Raw genomic sequence first — 21562 nt, 5'->3', positions numbered from 1 at the left:
ACTGTCAGCTGTACGTAAACACATGGACAAATCCCTTTTCGACTCCATGTGTTGTGGAAAGGTGAACACATTGTTTCAAGCTAACGTTAGCTTACATAAGATGGACATTCAGTGGGCTCCAAAGTGCCAGCAGTTCACTCGCATTTGCTAGTTCAAGAAATGAAATGCAAATACGAAAAATAACTGGTCGCATTTGTGCGGTTGTGATATACATTTAATTCTGCGTCCCATTAGTTGTGTTTTCCACGTAACATTACGAGGATCACGCAAGCTGATAGACTGTAACTGTAATTATGATCCACGTCACAAAAATATCACAAAAGTATAATAAAAAATAAATATAAACATCTTGGCATTAATTAAATGGAGTCGGGTGTTTAGAAGACTGCGCGATGAAGAATGAATTGAGTGTCCGGTTTTAGCTATAGAGGCAACGCTTCTAAAATGCCTTTGCAGGTTTTATACATTTTGAACATCTGAAATGATGTATGCGCTGCAAAGAAATACAATAGGCACCTTTACATAGGCTGAGACACCGGACTCTTCTAGCGAACAGTGCTCAGACCATCAGATGCAGGCATCATTAGCCCAATAAATTTAAAAGCAAATTATTGAAATGTATGCTCATTCAGCTGTGCTTCACAAGTAATACAACAACTGATCTATTACCGGTGTGATCATATAGCCTACCTCAAATTTTGAAATATAATTAAACAAATGTCTCCAAATACAATGCATTCATTGTCAGGGCAATTCAAGCAAAGCCAATATGCGGTGATAATGTATTGGGCCTATAGCTTACTGCACAAACCGCATTGCTACAGAACTGTTTTTAATTGGTTAATGTTGCATAGGCTTACGTTTTTAAGTCATGTTAAAACAAATCTGAGTGGTAGATCTCGGCTTGCATTTTGACTGGGATTTTGACTCAGAAAAGGTTGGTGACCAGTGTTCTAGAGTTTTCCCTGTTAACACTATCAACATTTCCCTTTAATGTGGCAATGGTGATCGAATCAACGCAATATTAGCCACTTTCAATGCAACATACCTAAACAAAATGTACTATGCAAGAGATTTTGTTGTAGGCAAAACGCATCAGAGTAGGATTCTATTGCATTGACATGCAATACTCAGCCCGTTATTTACACAGACCGGTGTGGCATAAATGATCAGAGCTGCAGTAGGCCTATATGCAAATAGACCATTGCCATATATTGATCTATCCCATTTACTTTGAACTAAACTGTGATTACAGCGTGAGCGGTCGTGAGTAGATGCACATGTTTTGAGATCAAAGCGAGAGCTGCATGTAGCCATGTGCGCATTTTGTTCTTATGCTTTGCTAGTTAGTGAGTTATTAACCCATTTATAGATAATTTGTAGTCAGCAATAGGGGAGTGATTACTTCCTACAGGAGCACAAAACCTGTATAACTTTGATAAGCGAGTCAGGTAAAGAGCTTCTTTTTTTTTTTACTTAAAGGGGCAGTATTATATTTTGAGACAAGCTTGAATAAGCCAAGGAGCCAATAGGCAGAGGATAGCATAATTTGTCTGATTCTCTGTAATAATGGTATGGGAATAAGAATTCATTTTATTTTGTAAAGTGGTTTCTTGCATCAAACAACACAACATTCTCAGTCACCTCCTTGTCTGAAGGACAAGTGGATAAACATGTTAATATCAAGCCTTGTATGTTTTTTCCCCCCGAAAATCTCATGGAATCTAGGCCTACATTGAAACCCACACATTGGCTACTACTGTAGGCTGAATGATAGAACAGCTATTAACATGTTAAAATGTTATGGGATGCATTTTCTCCTTTGTTTTTGATGGCAGGCCACTCTGGTAGGACTACATTATGATCAAATAGCTACAGTAGCCTACATTACTTGGATCCTACAACACTGCACACCTTATTGAGCAGCAGGCCTGTCAAGGTGAAGGGGTCACCTATGTCATTCTGTGGGATAATGTCAGGTTCAGTGGAGATTTTAACATGTAAATCTTGGTGGGGGAAACGCCCCAATTTTTTTTTAGATGCATGCCAGCAAAGTCACTGAACAATACATTAATTGCACTATAACGGCGACAAGCGGTGCCCACAAACTGTTAGGGCCTACATTAAGCTGTCCCAACAGCAGAGCTTTCTTTCCAGCACAATGGAGTGAATCCTTTCCACCGCTACACCTTGCTATTAGCGGAGCCTTGTCTGGCAGCGAAACAATTAATTCAGCCTCGTTTACTGCCTTTTTAAAAAACATAGCTGATATGGTTGACTTTCTTAAACAAATGTGGTTTCTACTGACAATTGTGATGTACAAAATTTAGCATAAGGGAACGATGAGCGGACAAGAGGCATTTCCTAATTTTGATTATGTCACGCCTGCTCCCGCTCCCCCTCCCTTGCGCTCGAGGGCGCCAGGCTACCCGTCTTTACACGCATGAGTCACCATCATTACGCGCAGCACCGCTCATTGGACTCAGCTGGACTCCTTCACGTGGTTGATTGCCCCTGTATATCTGCCTGTTCCTCTGTGGTGTTCCCTGTGTCTGCATTAATCGTTGTTATGTGTTCCTGTCCAGACGCTGTTTTGTGTCCATCAGTTAATAACCCTTCACTCCCAGTACCTGCTTCTCATCTCCTGCGTCGATCCTTTCAGATTAAGACATTAATGAGACGGACATAGTCAATATAACTATGTGTTCAGCACTTTTGAAATGTACATCAACAGAATGCAGAACATGGGCTGCTCTTACAGTATTTTCCCTGTACACCAAGTCAGAGCCGTATGATAAAGGGGGCATATAAGCTGACAATGAAACCTCTTACAATATTAAATTACATTTTTCAAAAACAGGTTATAGGCTACGTGTGCAGCACCACCGAGTCAGAACAGTAATGTTAGGTGAAATTAAGAGGTGAAAATAGACCAAATTATTAGGGTGAGGCACATGGGCTACTAACAGCTTACTACACAACATACACTTATGTATACTGTAGCTAAGAAAGTATTACTATCTCCCTTGCATATTATGTAATTTATGCAGCAGCATACAATACATTATTGGACTCACCTTGGCTTGTGATGTGTTCACTTAAACATGAAAGTGGCACGGTGGTCCTTTGTGGGCAAATTTTGTAATTAAAGTCTGGCATTCTCTGGATTTATGGTGGGAACTCGGGAAAAAACACAGCCACGTCATTGAATAGCAGGCTAGAGGTTGCTTTCCAATGCTTGCAGTTAGCCACTGATTCCTTCCAAACGACTCATTGTTGAATTTGCAATTTTCAACTTGTTGTGTAATCTTTATATCCAATTGCCGATAAGAACCAATACGTTTTATCTATAATTTCTCTTCATTATTTCTCTTCACATGACAAGGATTAAAAATTATTTGCCAGTGTATTGTCGACTTGATTCATGATGATGACGGCGAGCTAAGACTTTAAAAGTAAGATGTTGACATGATCAGTCCAATCAAAGCTACTGTACATATAATGTGATTTTACGTTATTTTATCTGTGGCCAATGACCTTGAGCCATCTTGGATGGGCACTTGTAATATATATCTATGGCAGGACCCAAAGACTGCATTTTTGGATGTCTACCCTTACTAAGGACTTAAACTTGGCAATGACGTAGTGTCCCCATGAGTGACAGAACACTGAGCCAATCACGGAGCAATGCTCCTAACTTTTTGCTGGCTCGCCCCACCACCACAGAAAGCACTGAGCTAGGCTGAAACACCTACATTTTGGAGCTGCCTTTCTCAAGAAAACAAAAAAGAGACCATGTGTGTATGCGGCTTTATTAACTCAATGATATTTGAAAGAAAATAATAGTTGTTTATATATTTTAGTATTCTTTTTTTTTCTGCCCTGAATGACGGGTCGCCACTGGTCAGGTTCCAGTATGCAAAGGGGTTCCAGCATACAAAGGTGGTTCAGGCATGGTTTCGGGCCCAAACAAAGATGGCGCCGACAGAGATGGTCGCCTCGCTTCTAGTCCTTAGGAAACTATACAGTATTTCATTTTTTTAATGTATTATTTCTTACATTGTTAGCCCAGAAAATCTTAAGTGTTATTCCATACAGCCGGGAAGAACTATTGGATATCAGAGCAACGTCAATTTACCAACATTACGACCAGGAATACGACTTTCCCGAAGTGGATCCTTTGTTCTGACCACCAACCAGGACATTGGATCTGATCCCAGAGGCTGACGCAAACAACGTCGCCACAGAAGAGGTAGACGGAGCGGCCTCCTGGTCAGACTTCGAAGGCGTGCACACCACCCATCGCTTCCGAGTATATTACTCGCCAAGGTCCAGATAACAAGGTAGACGCAATTAGGGCAAGGGTTGCTTTCCAGAGAGACATCCAGGATTGTAATATTCTCTGTTTCACGGAAACATGGCTCTTTCTGGATATGTTGTTGGGGTCGGTACAGCCACCGGGATTCTTTATGCGTCGCACTGACAGAAATAAACATCTCTCTGGGAAGAAGGAGGGCGGGGGTGTATGCTTCATGATTAACGACTCATGGTGTAATCATAACAACATACGGGAACTCAAGTCCCTTTGTTCACCTGACCTAGAATTCCTTACAATCAAATGCCGACCATATTATCTCCCAAGAGAATTCTCGTCGGTTATTATCAAAGCCAAGTATATCCCTCCTCTCAAGGAACTTCACTGGGCTCTATGCAAACTGGAAACCATATATCCTGAGGCTGCATTTGTTGTTGCTGGGGATTTTGACAAAGCAAATTTGAGAACAAGGCTACCTAAATTCTATCAGTATATTGATTGTAGCATTCATGTAGGCAATGCACTGAATCACTGCTACTCTAACTTCTGCGATACATACAAGACCCTCCCCGCCCTCCCTTTGGCAAATCCGACCTAGACTCCATTTTGCTCCAACCGTCCTATAGGCAGAAACTCACATAGGATGTACCCGTGACTAGAACTATTCAACGCTGGTCTAACCAATCGGAATCCACGCTTCAAGATTGTTTTGATCACGCGAACTGGGAAATGTTCCGGGCAGCCTCAGAGAATAACATCGATTTTATACGCTGATTCGGTGAGTTGAGTTTATAAGGAAGTGCATTGGAGATGTTGTACCCAGTGTGACTATTAAAACCTAGCCTAACCAGAAACTGTGGATGGATGGCGGAATTTGCACAAAACTGAAAGCACGAACCACTGCATTTAACCATGGAAAGATGACTGGGAATATGGCCGACCTATAAACAATGTACTTATTCCCTCCGCAAGGCAATCAAAAAAGCAAAATGTTGGTATAGGGACAAAGTGGAGTCACAATTCAACGGCTCAGACACGAGATGTATGTAGTAGGGTCTACAGGCAATTACGGACTACAAAAAGAAAACCAGCTACGTCACGGACACCGATGTCTTGCTTCCAGACAAACTAAACACCTTCTTTGCCCGCTTTGAGGATAATACAGTGCCACCGACGTGGCCCTATACCAAGGACTACGGGCCCCCCCTCTCCTTCTCCGTGGCCAACGTGAGTAAGACATTTAAATGTGTTAATCCTCGCAAGGCTGCCGGCCCAGACGGCATCCCTAGCTGCGTCCTCAGAGCATGCGCAGACTAGCTGGTCGCTGTGTTTACGGACGTATTCAATCTCTCCCTGTCCCTGTCTGCTGTCCCAGCATGCTTCAAGATGGCCACCATTGTTCCTGAACCCAAGAAGGCAAAGGTAACTGAACTAAATGACTATCGCCAGTAGCACTCACTTCTGTCATCATGAAGTGCTTTGAGAGACTAGTCAAGGATCATATCACCTCCACCTTACCTGTCACCCTAGACACACTTCAATTTGCATACCGCCCCAATGGGTCCAATAATGCCACTTTAATAATGTTTACATATCTTGCATTACTCATCTCATATGTACAGTTGAAGACAGAAGTTTACATACACCTTAGCCAAATACATTTAAACTCAGTTTTTCACAATTCCTGACATTTAATCCTAATAAAAATTCCCTGTTTTAGGTCAGTTAGGATCACCACTTCATTTTAAGAATGTGAACTGTCAGAATAATAGTAGAGAGAATGATTTATTTCAGCTTTTATTTCTTTCATCACATTCCCATTGGGTCAAAGGTTTACATACACTCAATTAGTATTTGGTAGCATTGCCTTTAAATTGTTTAACTTGGGTCAATTGTTTTGGGTAGCCTTCCACAAGCTTTCCACAATAAGTTGGGTGAATTATGGCCCATTCCTCCTGACAGAGCTGGTGTAACTGAGTCAGGTTTGTAGGCCTCCTCCTTCTGCCCACAAATTTTGTATGGGATTGAGGTCAGGGCTTTGTGATGGCCACTCCAATACCTTGAATTTGTTGTCCTTAAGCCATTTTGCCACAACTTTGGACGTATGCTTGGGGTTATTGTCCATTTGGAAGACCCATTTGCGACCAAGCTTTAACTTCCTGACTGATGTCTTGAGATGTTGCTTCAATATATCCACATAATTTTCCTGCCTCATGATGCCATCTATTTTGTGAAGAGCACCAGTCCCTCCTGCAGCAAAGCACCCCCACAACATGATGCTGCCACCCCCGTGCTTCACGGTTGGGATGGTGTTCTTCAGCTTGCAAGCCTCACCCTTTTTCCTCCAAACATAATGATGGTCATTATGGCCAAACAGTTCTATTTTTGTTTCATCAGACCAGAGGACATTTCTCAAAAAGTACAATCTTTGTCCCCATGTGCAGTTGGAAACCGTAGTCTGGCTTTTTTTATGGCGGTTTTGGACCAGTGGCTTCTTCCTTGCTGAGCGACCTTTCAGGTCATGTCAATATAGGACTCGTTTTACTGTGGATATAGATACTTTTGTATGTGTTTCCTCCAGCATCTTCACAAGGTTGATTTGCATTTTTTGCACCAAAGTACATTCATCTCTAGGAGACAGAACGGATCTCCTTCTTGAGCGGTATGATGGCTGCGTGGTCCCATGGTGTTTATACTTGCGTACTATTGTTTGTACAGATGAACGCGGTACCTTCAGGCATTTGGAAATTGCTCCCAAGGATGAACCAGACTTGTGGAGGTCCACAATTATTTTTTCTGAGGTCTTGGCTGGTTTCTTTTGATTTTCCCGTGATGTCAAGCAAAGAGGCACTGTGTTTGAAGGTAGCCTTGAAATACATCCACAGGTACACCTCCAATTGAATCAAATTATGTCAATTAGCCTATCAGAAGCTTCTAAAGCCATGACATAATTTTATGGAATTTTTCAAGCTGTTTAAAGGCACAATCAATTTAGTGTATGTAAACTTCTGACCCACTGGAATTGTGATACAGTTAATTATAAGTGAAATAATCTGTCTGTAAACAATTGTTGGAAAAATGGCTTGTGTCATGCACAAAGTAGATGCCCTAACCAACTTGCCAAAACTATAGTTTGTTAACAAGAAATTTGTGGAGTGGTTGAAAAACGAGTTTTAATGACTCCAACCTAAGTGTATGTAAACTTCCGACTTCAACTGTATATACTGTATTCTATACCAGCTATTGCATCTTGCCTATGCCGATCGGTCATCGCTCATCCATGTATTTATATGCACATATTCTTATTCCATCCCTTTACTTAGATTTGTGTGTATTAGGTAGTTGTTGTGGAATTGTTAGATTACTTGTTAGATATTACTACACTGTTGGAACTAGAAGGACAAGCATTTAGCTACACTCACATTAACATCTGCTAACCATGTGTATGTGACCAATACAATTTGATTTGATTTGTGACCCTATACCTGCTCCCATACTCTCCTTTCCTCAACCCTATTGAGGAATTATTTTCAGCATGGTGGTAGGTGTACGATCGCTTTCCCCAGGAGCGTGCCACCCTCCTTCAGGCCATGGATGAGGCATGTGACAACATCATTTCAGACCAATATGAAGCTTGGATTTGCCTTACCAAAAGGTTTTTACCGCAATGCATGAACAATGACATTCACTGTGATGTGGATGAGAATTTATGGCCAAATGCACAAGACAGGCTTGATGCAAATTAATGCATGCTAAACGTTGTTTCATTTTAATTTAATTTGTTTCATTTAATTTCTTACATTTAATTACAGACAGTACATCTATGTTGCAATTATATATATTTTTTAAATGTGCATGAATGATTGTAGAGGATGTTTTCATTGATCACACCTTTGGTCACACATTGGATACATTTTCTGTCAATTTTGTTGGGTAATGTAAGTGTATTGCCTAATGTGAAAACTGTGAGTCTACTGTAATTAACAGTACTGTAACATATTACTTTCAGAACTTCTAAGTTGCATTGTTTGCTATTGGATTAACTGGTAATTAAAACAACTCATTTGAAAAGATATTGTTGTGTTTAGGTTATTTTCAACCAATAAACATTTCACAATAAACTTGAATCAATGGCTGTGTGGTGAGAGATGTTTATAATCCAAATGGATGCACAATGAAAGGTTTTGAATGAAAGACTTGCTGCATTACAAGTGTGACCAGTTTGGTATTTTGTTCTAAGAGTTGTGAAAATATACCACATACTTGTGAAAATAGCTCTAAAGCGATTACATTTTTTTGTAACAACATGGTTGCAGATGAGACCTATGTAGATGCACGGTTGTTCCTGCCAAAGCTTTCTATGTAGCTCAGGTGGAACTATCTGTAATCAGAGCTTTGTCAGAACTGTTGATCTATCACGTGATGACATTCTCTGTTGAGTTGACACACTAAGGATATTCGGCACCATCTGTTAATCTAATCACCCCTCACATCAGCTGCAACTACCTCGTACAGTAAATCAAGTACATTGTAAACTGCATGTGTTACACACTATGCTAAGACATTCAAATTATATTTCTATGATATAATAGCCTTGTAGTGTAATGGTAACAGTTGCTTGTGACAGAGTTCTCCATCTTTGATGTTTACCTGTTAGATACACACAAACAAAATAAATCAAGATCAAACATCTGCTTTAAGAATAGCAATGCAAAAAAACTTTTGATTCCAGTGAAATGTGTCTGAATTTAGAGTAGGGAAAGTAATAAAATGTATTCTCTACAGTCAGCGGTCTAAAATCATATATACGGTACAATCAAGTCTATAAAATCACACTTTCAATCATGTGAGAGGATTTCAAAACAAACTCACTGAAACAAGTCACTCCAGAAGCACTCCATCACAATTGTCCTTTGACTCTAAAGATCTGGAAATGTCAAAGAAATAGACTGAGTTAATGGTCAGGAAGTAAAAGAGATGGAGGGATGACGAGAGAGAAATAATGACATAGAAAGTGAAGTTACAGTATCTGGTATAGAGTAGAATGGAGAATATGTACCATAGACATCCTTTGATTCACAAATTACACAATCTCTATGGCGTGTACATTTGCACATTATAAAGTATACATTAGCAAATACTTAAGACTGGCTCTCACTCTTTTATTAGGGCCAGTTTTTGGGCCCTCAAGGCTTTGCGGGCATCCCGCGCCTCGTGTTCAGCCCAGATCTTGTTGTAGCAGTGAATCAGCACCACGATCATCCACAGCTGCAGCACCACGATTAGCACGTACATCATGATCTCTGACACCACCGACAACAGCTCCCGATTGGCTAGGAGGAGGAAAGGGAGTGCTTTGCAGAGATCATGTGTACTTTACTGTATACATTAATTTCTATAGAGCGCATGTAGAGTTCAAGGTGAATCTGAATACTTTTAAGTATGGTTAACGGGCCTCATTTTTAAATAGGTAGGGATGAGGAAGTAAGAAAAGGAAATGTGGATATTTAACAGTATTTTTGGGCTCATCCTATTATCACATAAACGTGTGTTACATAAGATGCATTGTTTTTTTACTAAGAGGGAAAATAATCTAAATACACAGCGTGGTCAGACTGACTGAAAAACATGAAGGAAGAACTTCAGGAGGTTGTCACATACACAACAAAGACCATTAAAGAGAGATTGATTTAAAAAGCAAGAGATAGTAGAAACATTGTTCACTGGGAGGGATCCCCATTACCTTCAGCCACCACAGTAAGCTCCACCTCCTTTTCCACTGTGATATATTCATTATCCAATGGGAGGAAGAGGGTACGCTGGAAGGTGCAGCGGTAAGTGCCTGTGTCATTAAACGTGACGTTGTGAATGAAGACGGCTCCTATCTGTACATCCTTACTCCCCATTGTTCCCTGCCACTCTAGCCGGTCATTAAAGTCCCCGTGGAGGGTGTTGGGGTGTGGGTGGTCATAGTGAAAGATCTTAAAAGAAAGTAGAACACCCACACAGTGTTTATACACTCCCAGATGATAAATTACGTAATATTCCACCCACGGTATTATACATGCATTCCTCTATACCAAATTGTTCCATATTGTCATTTTTAGCCTTTCTATTGTCTTGGTAGTCACGTCCCATTTTATTTACAGTGCATTTAACACGTTTCATTACACTTTACAAAAACATTATACACTTACATAATACACACTAATTAATACATAATACACTTTACAGCTAGTCAGTATGTAGTAGGCCTACTTACGTGGATATACTCCTCCTCTCCTGTGGCTCTGAAGTGCCAGTCAACCGTGGTATGGGCCTGGACCTCCTCTCTCCTCTTACAGGAGATGCAGCCCATGAGGAAGCTCTCCCCGGCCACCGCCTCTGTCATGGAGTCCACCTCTGCACAGCCCCCATGACAATGTGGCACTTGGGTAACCAGGGGATCATGGTGCCAGAGGCAGAGTAAGAGGGGTGGGGAGTTGGGGCCAGAAGAGAGAAGAGCAAGGAATTAGACAGCAGTTTGACATGATGACGAAATACTCGCCCAAGATCAGTGGGGTTATAAATAACAACAACACTAACATGATCAGGAACAACACATCATATTGATAATTATAATTATGTATAATATAATAACCAAGCTAATATTTAATTTTTTTGTCGGCTACATATCATTTTATAACAGCAGTACACACTTGACTTTTGCATTAGGCCATAGCCTTATAGTATGTTATGCAGGCTGATTCGTTATCTTTTTGGTCTCAATTTTCTTAAGGGAAAACTTACCACAAAGAACAAAGACCAGGAGTGACGATAACTGTTGTATCATTTTTCTTCCAAAACTCTTGCCAACAAATGAATTGAATAAAATCCCCCTATTTTTATTTTCTTGCTTTACTCCCCACGAGTTTCTTCTTGCATGAAACGGAGTGAACTAATTTCCAATAGGTTGCTATGTTGTTAACTTCGCCATTGTTAATCAATACTTTTTCTACCTTATTCTGGCATGTTCTGATTTCCGCTTAATCAGAGTTAGTTTGACATTTCCAAATGATAACTGTTCAGATCAAAACGGATTGAAGTTTATGTATGATCTCTATCAATTAATCGGAGTCTATTACTTATTAATTTGCTTCAAGCTACGCGAATAATAACAACACAGAAGCCATCGATGCAGTTTCCAGCCTACACTGTAGTCTACACAGTATGAGTTCGTATTTTACAATGCTATTTTTAGACCGTGTGAATACATGCCTGTCTTGAATGTCCAACAGTTTTAGCGCACCCAGGCTAAGGCGAAAGAGAAGTTGAAATCAATGTACTATTGCATGATATCCAAGCCAACCAAACCTTTCTAATGCAAATCATAGCCAACTAATTACCATATGGGGCTGTTTCTTGTACACATCATTTAAGCTTTGTTTTAACCAACAACCTATTCTTATTTTATCAATCAATTAAATAGTTCTTTGTTTGGATTCTTTCAGTGGTCTATGGTTTTGATTGAATCAATGTCAATGATCATTCTGGTTTTAATCTCTGAGAATAGATGGACCCTATAGGCAGTAATGAAACTGCAGTTGTAAAGCACATTGCCCAATTAACAGTTTGGTTATGAAGGATGGTTATTTTGATAAACATTTTGAGAGAAAATAATCTACAATTAAGTATTCAGTTCACTATCACTGACCAGGAAATGTGACATAATGTCAAATTTGTTAAGCAAATGAGGCAAGATACAGACATGCGTATGTGTATTCAAATGTGTGCCTGTCTATAGTTTGCTTATAGGACACACATGATGCACAACTCTATAATGTTCCAGAATATCAAACAATCCATGCATGTATTTGTCATTGTTGGCCTTTCCTAGTAGTGTCAGAAGTGGGATGGAAAATGAAGTTATTATATTTCTAATAACTTCCTTGGCAAAAGCAACACTTTCTTCAACTGTCAGTCTGATGCACAGGCAGGGTTGACTCAGCATCAACAAGATGTATCAGATGTCATCAGATATCTGTTATCAGGAATCTGAAGCTCATTCAATGCAAAATTACTTGGAAACACAAGGCTATTGCAATAGAAGGCAAGGTCCACAAAACAGATGACTGAAGGACAACATAATGACAAAAAGACCCAAGGAGCAGATAGCCTATGAGGATCTAATAACATGTCGTCCATCACCTCTCTACCTTGTCTGTATGTACACATGTCTACCTCACATGTTTTCAAGTGTATTTGTTATGTGAGGAAATCTCAGCTGGTTAATGAAATGTGCTCTATGATGTACAGTAATTTGATATGCGCAATAACAAGAGATTCATGCAATTCATCTCTGTCATCGAAGGTCTAGGTCTTATTTGTATGTCTAGGACGTTCTCATGTGATGCAACCACACACACACACGTACGCACGCACGCACGCACGCACGCACGCACGCACGCACGCACGCACACACACACACACACACACACACACACACACACACACACACACACACACACACACACACACACACACACAGGTTTACTTAGACCTTGAGGGTTGACAACATTAAAGCTTTAAAGCAAATATTGACTCATGATAAACAGTTAACAGTTGTGTATGAAAACTGATGCCTGTTGATGTAGAGGGGGGGTATCCATTTGTTATGTTGCTTTCACCACTCCTGTATAGAACACACACACACACACACCTACCCTCTATTCCAAACCACACATGCTGGTGTTTTTTATTTTTAGCCCAGATCTGGTTTCTAGTTCCCCATTCTGCGAAGGGAAGCGTTCAGCAACACATCTCTCCGTGACCTGGTTTGCGCAGGCATAAACTCGGATTCTCTTTGAGTCGTTGGCACCATGGAACTGGAGCTGTCCAGGTGTTTATAACCGGATGTAAAATACCATGAAGCGCGAAGATGTAAAACAAAGAGGGAATTCTGAAAATGCAAAGTAATTGCGACCACTATTGGCTATTCTTCTGAATAATTGTCTCGTAAAATAGTCTGATAAACTGAAGCTCGAGTGAACTAATAAACCTCTGTGAGAAGAGCAGCTTTTACCAGCAACATTATTCAGGTATGGACGTATAATAGTGTGATAGATTTGTTTAAATTTAAAGTGGTTTATTTATCATATTAAATGTAACAAACGAACATACCAACGTATTTTATTGATTTGATATTTCTTTGCACTTTACATACAGCCCTGTAGCCCATTTGTTCCTGAGGTATCAATCATGATGTAGACAAAATGTATACTGAGCAGTCTATTTCTTGAAAAACTTTTCACAAGTTTTTGAGGTAACGGCTAAAACAACAATGTTATAGCCTGGTTACACAGGTACTTATACAATATATGCCTACACATGGAAACGAGGGTGAGCAGAGAGAGCATATTGTAAGTAAATATTGTCACGTGCATGAACACTGTCCATGTCTCTGCCCCTGTCTAGATGTCATACACAAATATTGACCTGTTGTTGACCATTGCACTTTCATATTAACCTAAATATTATACATTTATACATACATCTTGTTAGGCTTCTAAAATTCTCAGTTTTATTAATTATTATTATTATTATAAAACATAGGTTACTGTATTGTCTGTTGTTTCTCTGATAGAATGTCCAAGTGGTGAAACCAAATGCTCGTGTTCCTTGTCAATATCCCCTTCTTGCTTTCAGTCTTCTACCAGAACAAGGTGACCTGTCCTTCACCCAGGCGCCTGCAGCCGCAAAGTATTCGACTGCATGGATATCGTATCTCTCAGCTCGGCCCGAAATTAATCAGTTACAGCTCAGAGAGAGAGAGAGAGAGAGAGTAGCCGATAGCAGCATACACACACACGCGTTGCAGCAATGGTGGACCACTGTGACCTACCTCATAAAGGTGAGATCCCGACTAATAAACCTATATTAATCAATAATATCAAGATTGTTTCATAATAATTTAAATATGTGTATTTTGTTGTACTTTTCCTCTGTGTGAAATTTTAAGCGTGCTTAAGTCCATTGTTTTGCATATCATTATTGTGACTGCACACACTTGAATCACAAGAGGGCGCAACAAGTCTATTCCCGGCCTTCATCTATACATTTCTATCTGCATTATTGGACATGGTTTAAACAGCTCCCATGGTATTAAGTCATTAATTGAGAGGCATTACAGATTGACAGATTGTTGTGGGCGCTATCCATGCAATTTGTATTCTAGTGTTGATCGTTGAGATGGCGTTGATTCAGTCACCTTTGGCTGAATAAAGTTTCACAGTTTTAAGCCCGCCCTACTAGGATATAGCTTCGTTTGATTCGCTTAAAGTGCTCCAATCATCATGAGAACCCGTTATTTGTCATCCAGCGTTCTTATCACCAGACTGTACCACACGTTTTGGGGAAAGGGTTATAATTAAAAATGATTATGTAACAATGTATTATTATTTAGCAATATTTTAAAGCATAAAAATCAACCCACAGGGAGATATTTGTGTTGCTTCGAATCATAATGTTACATTTTATAAGTAGTCAGGAAATATGCTAATATATATGACTGTTGATGCCCCCCTCTTCAAAGTTTTTGTTTGGCTCTGTTGAGATTCCGCTTCGATCGCTTTCTGTCTTGCAGAAATTTATTTAGCCAAAAGTGCTAGACACAAAAATGGGAAACATTAAAGTTTCCCCTATAAGACAACAAGATAAAAGCACAATAAATACCAGCAAGCAATGTAGCTAGTGTTAGCAAGCCAGTTAACGTCAGACCAGCAGACAACGAACCGCGTTACCCGGTACTTAGTTAGCTGGTTTACGACGTCGTTAGCATAACTAGCTAATGGTGTTGTTAGCTAACTAGCCAACAGTTAGCTCGCTTCAACTAGGCAAATGTTGGAATAAACAATACGTTCGTTGACTGCTTCTATGTTCCACCAGTAGCTAGCTACGTGTATATTTAGCAAGGAAGTTTGGTTTTAGCTAGCTACCTATCTTGTCAGTCAGGTCTATTTCGGCGAGCTGCCTGGTGTGTTGGCAGCAGGAGTGGAGGGTTTTATATTTCAAAAGGATGCTGCTGATGGGATCCTGTGAAAATGTGGATTTTAATATCGCTCCTCGCACTGTCGCTCGGCTTGTTTTCGAAGCCGAGCAAGATAATCGAAATGGGGGAAATTCATCAAATGGGAGGTAGGAACTGAATGTTAACCGTTTAAAGTGTGTTTTGTGCAATCAGTCAAATGTATTTACAAAGCCCTTTTTGCATCAGCAGATGTCACAAAGTGCTTAGACAGAAACCAAGCCTAAAATCCCAAACAGCAATCAATGCAGGAGATGTAGAATCACGTTGTTGGCAACTTCCTCAGAGGCTCTGAAGATATTGAAAGCTTGGCAAGCCAGTTAGCTAGGCTAATTTTAGCTAACTAAGTTAGTTACAATAGTGTATTTTTATTGTACCAACCAAATACTAGATATCTAACGTTAGCTAACTAGACAGGCTGTATTGAATACAGACTGGATAATGTTACTGTATTGAAAAGCGTTTGAAGTTGACGTGACGACGTTGAAGTTGTAAATAATAGCAACCCAACTGATAACTTCTTGGCCCTGCCTGAACAAAATTGTTGTCATCTATGCCATGATCCTATTTTACCCATGCGTTTTGTGTCATCATAACTTTTAAGACTGGAGCCAGGCTAGTATTGCACCTACGGAAACATGATTTGGGGAAGTCCTTGCTTTTGATGATTGTTTATAGCCCATCTGAATCTCTGTGGTGTGTTTTATTGCTAGTTTACAAGATATGGCTGTGTGTGAAGCAAAGATTGAGAGTGTCACACGAGTATTACCATGGATTAGCAAACAAGAGCATGCCAAGATTTCTCTTATGCAAACAGATGACCAAATACACTGTAGGGCTTGGGCCTTGACTAAAACGAGTGCCTGCACTGCCGGGCGGCAGGTAGCCTAGTGGTTAGAGCATTGGACTTGGACCGAAAGGTTACAAGATCCCTGAGCTGACAAGGTAAAAATATGTCGTTCTGCCCCTGAACAAGGCAGTTAACCCACTGTTCTTAGGCCATCATTGAAAATAAGAATTTGTTTTTAACTGACTTAGTTAAAGGTAAAAACAATTATACAAATTGAATTGGTCAAAAGAAGCTAGATAATAAACACACACACACATATTATCATGTCTGTGACAATATAACATATGTTCTGCCTCATCTGTGCTGTCTGGCTGAGAGAGTTGATTTTTATGTTTGTCATTGTCGATTAAAATCGTTCTGCCATTTCCTGGTCGCCTAATTTCAGTTTGTGACAAAACAAGTGAGTATAGTGTAGAGAGTCATAGTACCATCTAAACCGCTGAAATATATTTTTCATACTCAAAAATATTGTATTTTCAGCTGTTTGAAGCTGGTGTACAAAACCAAAAGTAAAAGATGCAAAAAACGAAACTTAAGAACGGGGAGCATAGAAATAGTGCACATATCTACCGCTTCTTAGACATCCTATGTGATTTGTGTCGGGTCTCCCCAAAAGTTATGTATTGCAGCTTTTAAGAATGAAAAGAGGGGATGTTAATGTGGTTGAGCTGGACCTTGAGATTTGAAGGAGGGGCGGTGTTGTTGGGGTGTTTGAGCTAATCTTTGAGATGGGATAAAGGATTGTTGTACGTATTGTGTATGTTTTTTGTTTTTAAAAAGTGCTTTAATAGCGTAATCTCTCAGCATTTGACTCCAAGTGCGCACTATAATCACTTTTACTGACTTAATACCAGAAGGGAGCAAAGCTGCAAAATCTGCCTCACAGCAATTTCCAACCAAACAATGCATCGAAAGCAATCAGACACCACTGATATTGGATACGGAATACATAACTTCCATCGATCTGTCTCTCTGACGATCAATAATTCAAAACAAGCTGTCTGTGTCATTCAGTACTTCCTGATACCATTTGAGGTCAGCTCTCAAAACCAATAGAAATAGACATCAACATGTATCAAAGTAACCGGGATCATCTTTTGTCCAGAAAATTGATCTTCTACAATGTTAGTTTTTTTCTGTCTATTAAGGGAGAATTAGACTGTTAGCCAATACTACAGTCTTTCTTCTCCTCAGCCCCCTGCTACAGCCGGACATAGATGTTTTATCTCTCCCACCGCAAGTTCAACTGTTGCTATGATGAGACCAAATGTGAGACTGCACGCCCTGTGAACTTGGCTGAAGGTAAGAGGGAGAGCAGGCACATCGACGGAGACATCGGACAGAGGGGGGAGTTGCAGAAGAGGGAGTGAGGAAGAAAACTACAGACTACTGACAAAAAGATGCAAAGAATCCCCATGCACAGAGCATGAGGTGGAGAGTTGGAAAATATTAGAGAGGGAGAAGACTGCATTGTATTAGCTTTTTTAATTCAATGAGGGTACAACCCTGGTTTCCTGCTGCAACATTATTGACTGAAATTAGCAGGAGAAGCTAAATGGCTATAACCTAGTGTAGTACTGTCATGCCCTGCACTACCATGGAGAATAAAACCTGCCTTCCATAATGGCATCTTTCATACTGCACCATCTAGACGTCACTGGAAACATGAGGTACATTCACAAATGTTAGCCTAGCAGGTCTAGGACCAGACAATTTATTTGTACCAAAAAGCAGAAGTTGTGATCGGATCTCAGACCAACTTCCTCAACATCCTGACTTGGTGTCAGCATCATTTGCTTCGCCACAGCAAACCTTCATTGGGGTGTTTTGAAGTAAAACAATTGCTCTGAGAAGGATGACCATGTCTGTGCTGGCCACCGCCGGACCAGAAAGCGGGGTGAACCAGCTCGTCCCCATCCCCACGCTGAACATCCTCCCCCCGTCCTCAGACACCGAGGCCTGGTCCTGCTTTCCCAGCCCCCGGCCTCCCCGCCGCCACCGTAGCAGAGGCCGGACCAAGAAGAGGAGCGATGGAGAACAAGAGGAGTCAACCAAACCCCGGGGGAACGGCACTGAGGAGGAGAGGGTGAAGGGGAGCGCAACTCCTCAAAGAAGCCCCTCACCTCTCCCTTCACCCCTCTTGCCCCCCCATGTGGAGGACGCAGTCCTGGGCCCTTCCCTGGACCTCTTGCTACCCCCGTTGTCTCGCACCTCCTGGTCACGTAGCTCGTCTCTCGGCCGGCGTTCACGCTGGTCCCTCAGGAGTCTGCTCAGCAGGGAGTCTGACTGGGACAGCTGCAGGTCAGTGCTCTGCTCTCTATCTCCTCTCTAGGACAGCCAGGCAGCCAGAGGCCTCAGGTTCCCTGCAGACTCACCTCAGACCCCCCTCAAGGCTCTCCCATCTAGGGATGGGCTCAGTTATTTGCAAGCTGCAGCACATTGGTTCATGGCCTTGTAATGTACCGAATCAGGGATTTGTAACTTAAGGCACTTAGTGTATTATATATCTAAGCATTAGGTTAAATGAGAATTCACAGGCTACATACTTCACTGATATTACATTAGATAAGACGAGGAGCCTGATAATGGTGTGTCACAGATAAAATAAATGTCACTGTTTGACAGCGATTGGAGTGGAGTTTTCTGTAATGCCACACCACAAGCCAACTATTTGGAAAGGGCACAGCAGAGGGCTTATTGGTTAAGCACTAAAACCCACAGAGGGCAGATTATGCTGTTAGTCCTGGTGAACTCCAATCTGGGTTATGTCACAGTTTGATTTGTTCAGGCAGGCAGAGGAGCATGTTCATTATGCTCTTATAATATTTCAGAGAACAAAATCATTAGCCCAGGTCACAATATAAAAGGTGCTACCTCGCCATAATTGAAGTAAGCCTGCACCTTAACTTCTATTCTAGATAAATTGTAAAATTTTGAGGGAGAGAAATAAGCATATGAAGACAAAGGCATGAGGCTGAAAAGAGAGTAGGCTAAATGAAATGTTAGGGAAACGAGAGATCTATATGTTGTAGCAGAGAGGGAGAGACGCTTCCGCTTGGTCAGTCACAAGGATCAGGGAGGCGGGTTTGTGTGCACCGCTCATCCTGCTTAAAATCCATGACATCACCGCCGGCCAATAGGAGCCCACGCTTCGTCTGATGTCACCTCTGTCCAATTGGAGGGGGTCTCTGGTGGTGCTGCAGTGTCCTTGGTGAGCCTGTTAAATGACCATCCAGGCAGGCAGAGGGTGTTCCTCTCTCCGCTCCACACTCCACATTAACAGCAGTGCCTTTGTCCTGTTCATTTACCAACCAGTTTTATTGGCCCAGGTTTTGTTTAATGAAACATTACTTAGATAGACCTCTGACATTAATTTTACAGCTCCTTAATGATACTGCCTGTATTTTCTATATAAGGTGGTTAAAGCTATATTAATTAGTTGAAACAATAACAAAGTGGCCACCCCGCCTCTGATTTCGTAAAAAGCTAAGGGATGGGCCTGGATAAATGTAACCACTTTTAAATTCATAGACCGAGCTATGGATATAAGGACTGACCATCAATGCTATCAAAATTTATAGTTTTGCTTTTACATGGTTTACAGTAAAAAAAAAGAAAGAAGCTAATATCAGTTCTAATGGGGTACGACATAAATTGTAATCGTCAAGAATCAATGGCTATATATACAGTTGATCAAGTTGTGGTGAAATCCAGGCATTTTCTGTTTCATTCCAGTGTTTTGTAACACTGACTCTAAATTGGAATATTTTTTTTGCTGACCCTCTGAGTGGACACGTGAAATTATTAGGCCTTAGACTATTTGTACTCGTTCCCATTTAGCCTGGACGCATTAATACAATGAGGCACAGTATTCTTATATCATTAAAACACTAGCCAGTTCATTTCATGTCTTTTGGTTACCATTGTTTTTGTCCTGTTGCATGAAATAAACCCACAGTGTAGATGAGAATAATTGACCATTGACAGCCACACCCCGACGGGAACGGATGATTAAGGCCAATGAAGGCGTTTCAGTTATGGTTAGGCTAATGACTTCTGTTATTTCCATGGGGATCTGAATAACGATTTGCATTGGAAGAACATGGAAGGATTCTAATGCAAATAATGAGTTTTAATACAGTTGAGTATTCAGGGTGCTTAGTGGGGGCGGCAGTTGATTTGAATCAGAGGCCAACAACTCGTGTGTGTGAAGCAGTCTGACGTGGAGAAATGCGAGATATGTTATGCGAGGCATGTTCCTACAAGATGCTGTGTAGCCACATCTCCCAGTCATTCTATTGTAGAGACTTGGTAGTTAGGCTAAATATTAGCCTTAGTCTACTAAGGTGATATTACCTCTACCTTAAACCTCAGATAGGCTACATAGTCTATAGGCTCCTTTTGTCTTACACCAACACTTTGTTGGTTGGGGACAGCTGTGTTGTGTGTTTATCTATCAGAGACCAAGTTGGATTCCTCAGTGGTTTAAAAGCACTTTCCCGTGGTGATCAAACCTCAGTCACTTGCACAACACTGACTGCACAACTGTCTAAGCAGTAGCATAATTGTAGCGATAGTCTGAGCGACGGTGCGGAAACTTCTTCTAATATAAGGCTAGTAAATAGCCAACTGTTGTGTGTTGGGCTATCAGATCTCAGCACCACAGTCATGAAGTCAGTTAACATCTTAAAGATTGCACTTTGACGGTTTAACAAAGTGCTAATGTAAGACAAACATGACGTGTACATTTCCTAGTAACATTTCTTCTTAATCTGTTGGGTAACAGAGGATGGATGACAATAATATGGTTGGTGGGGGAGGGGTTCATGTTTTCTCCAGTTCCACCACTGTTGCATGCACACTTGATGCTGAACAACTAAAACCCATCACATTTCAAAAGTAGGTTAGGCATATGTTCTTCACCCTTGGGCTGTTTTTTTTTTAGTCAACAGTTCGTCAAACATTACCTGCAGAGTGGGGTTAAGTTAACTGAGGTGAAGGGAAAACTACTAGCTGATACATGTCCTCCCTGTCTGTTTAGGCCTGACCTGCTTGGCAGACGGATATCTAATTGAGTAATTGCCGTTGTACCGTTCCCCCCCATTCCCCTCTCTGCTGGCCACATAATCCCAGTTGATAATCCACCGACACAGAAAAACAACTGCAGATCAATTGTCTGCAGGCCAGGCCCTTGTCTCTCTGTAGCCTATATTTGAGGTGTTTGGCGTCGCCCACTGTTCATATTTATGTTTGGATTAACGTTGACTAATGAGTTTTGGCTCAGGTCTCCTCCCACTCAGCCATTTTTCTGCTAGATAGTTTGGAACAGGGCCTC

The 21562-nt window shown here is 40.9% G+C and overlaps 2 protein-coding genes across 5 annotated transcripts in view; one reads left to right on the top strand and one right to left on the bottom strand.

The window, feature by feature from the left end:
• Positions 1 to 8450: 8450 nt before the first annotated feature.
• Positions 8451 to 11632, bottom strand: si:ch211-225p5.8 (uncharacterized protein LOC555567 homolog). The gene is made up of 6 exons (XM_055925669.1): positions 11105 to 11632; positions 10578 to 10744; positions 10059 to 10296; positions 9474 to 9648; positions 9188 to 9242; positions 8451 to 8965 (listed from the first exon to the last, which is right to left on the bottom strand). Exons 1-5 carry the CDS (start codon positions 11145 to 11147, stop codon positions 9197 to 9199), a joined length of 669 nt encoding a protein of 222 aa, XP_055781644.1. The 5' UTR covers positions 11148 to 11632; the 3' UTR covers positions 8451 to 8965; positions 9188 to 9196.
• A 1374-nt stretch (positions 11633 to 13006) lies between these two features.
• The window catches only part of LOC129857431 (protein Aster-A-like), a 31599-nt gene continuing 23043 nt past the window's right edge, over positions 13007 to 21562 (top strand). Inside the window, exons 1-3 of one of the 4 annotated variants that reach the window (XM_055925665.1) lie at positions 13007 to 13392; positions 14000 to 14204; positions 17422 to 18528. In XM_055925665.1, the coding sequence (XP_055781640.1) occupies positions 18083 to 18528 (446 nt within the window). In that variant the 5' untranslated portion in view covers positions 13007 to 13392; positions 14000 to 14204; positions 17422 to 18082. Of the gene's footprint in view, positions 14205 to 14888; positions 15488 to 17421; positions 18529 to 21562 lie in introns of those variants that run through there. The other 3 variants (XM_055925663.1, XM_055925666.1, XM_055925668.1) reach the window with 3 other exon arrangements.

The sequence above is a fragment of the Salvelinus fontinalis genome, chromosome 6 (genome assembly GCF_029448725.1).
Source record: "Salvelinus fontinalis isolate EN_2023a chromosome 6, ASM2944872v1, whole genome shotgun sequence".
NCBI classification, from domain to species: Eukaryota; Metazoa; Chordata; class Actinopteri; order Salmoniformes; family Salmonidae; genus Salvelinus; species Salvelinus fontinalis.
This window is presented reverse-complemented; position numbering and strand designations above follow the sequence as displayed.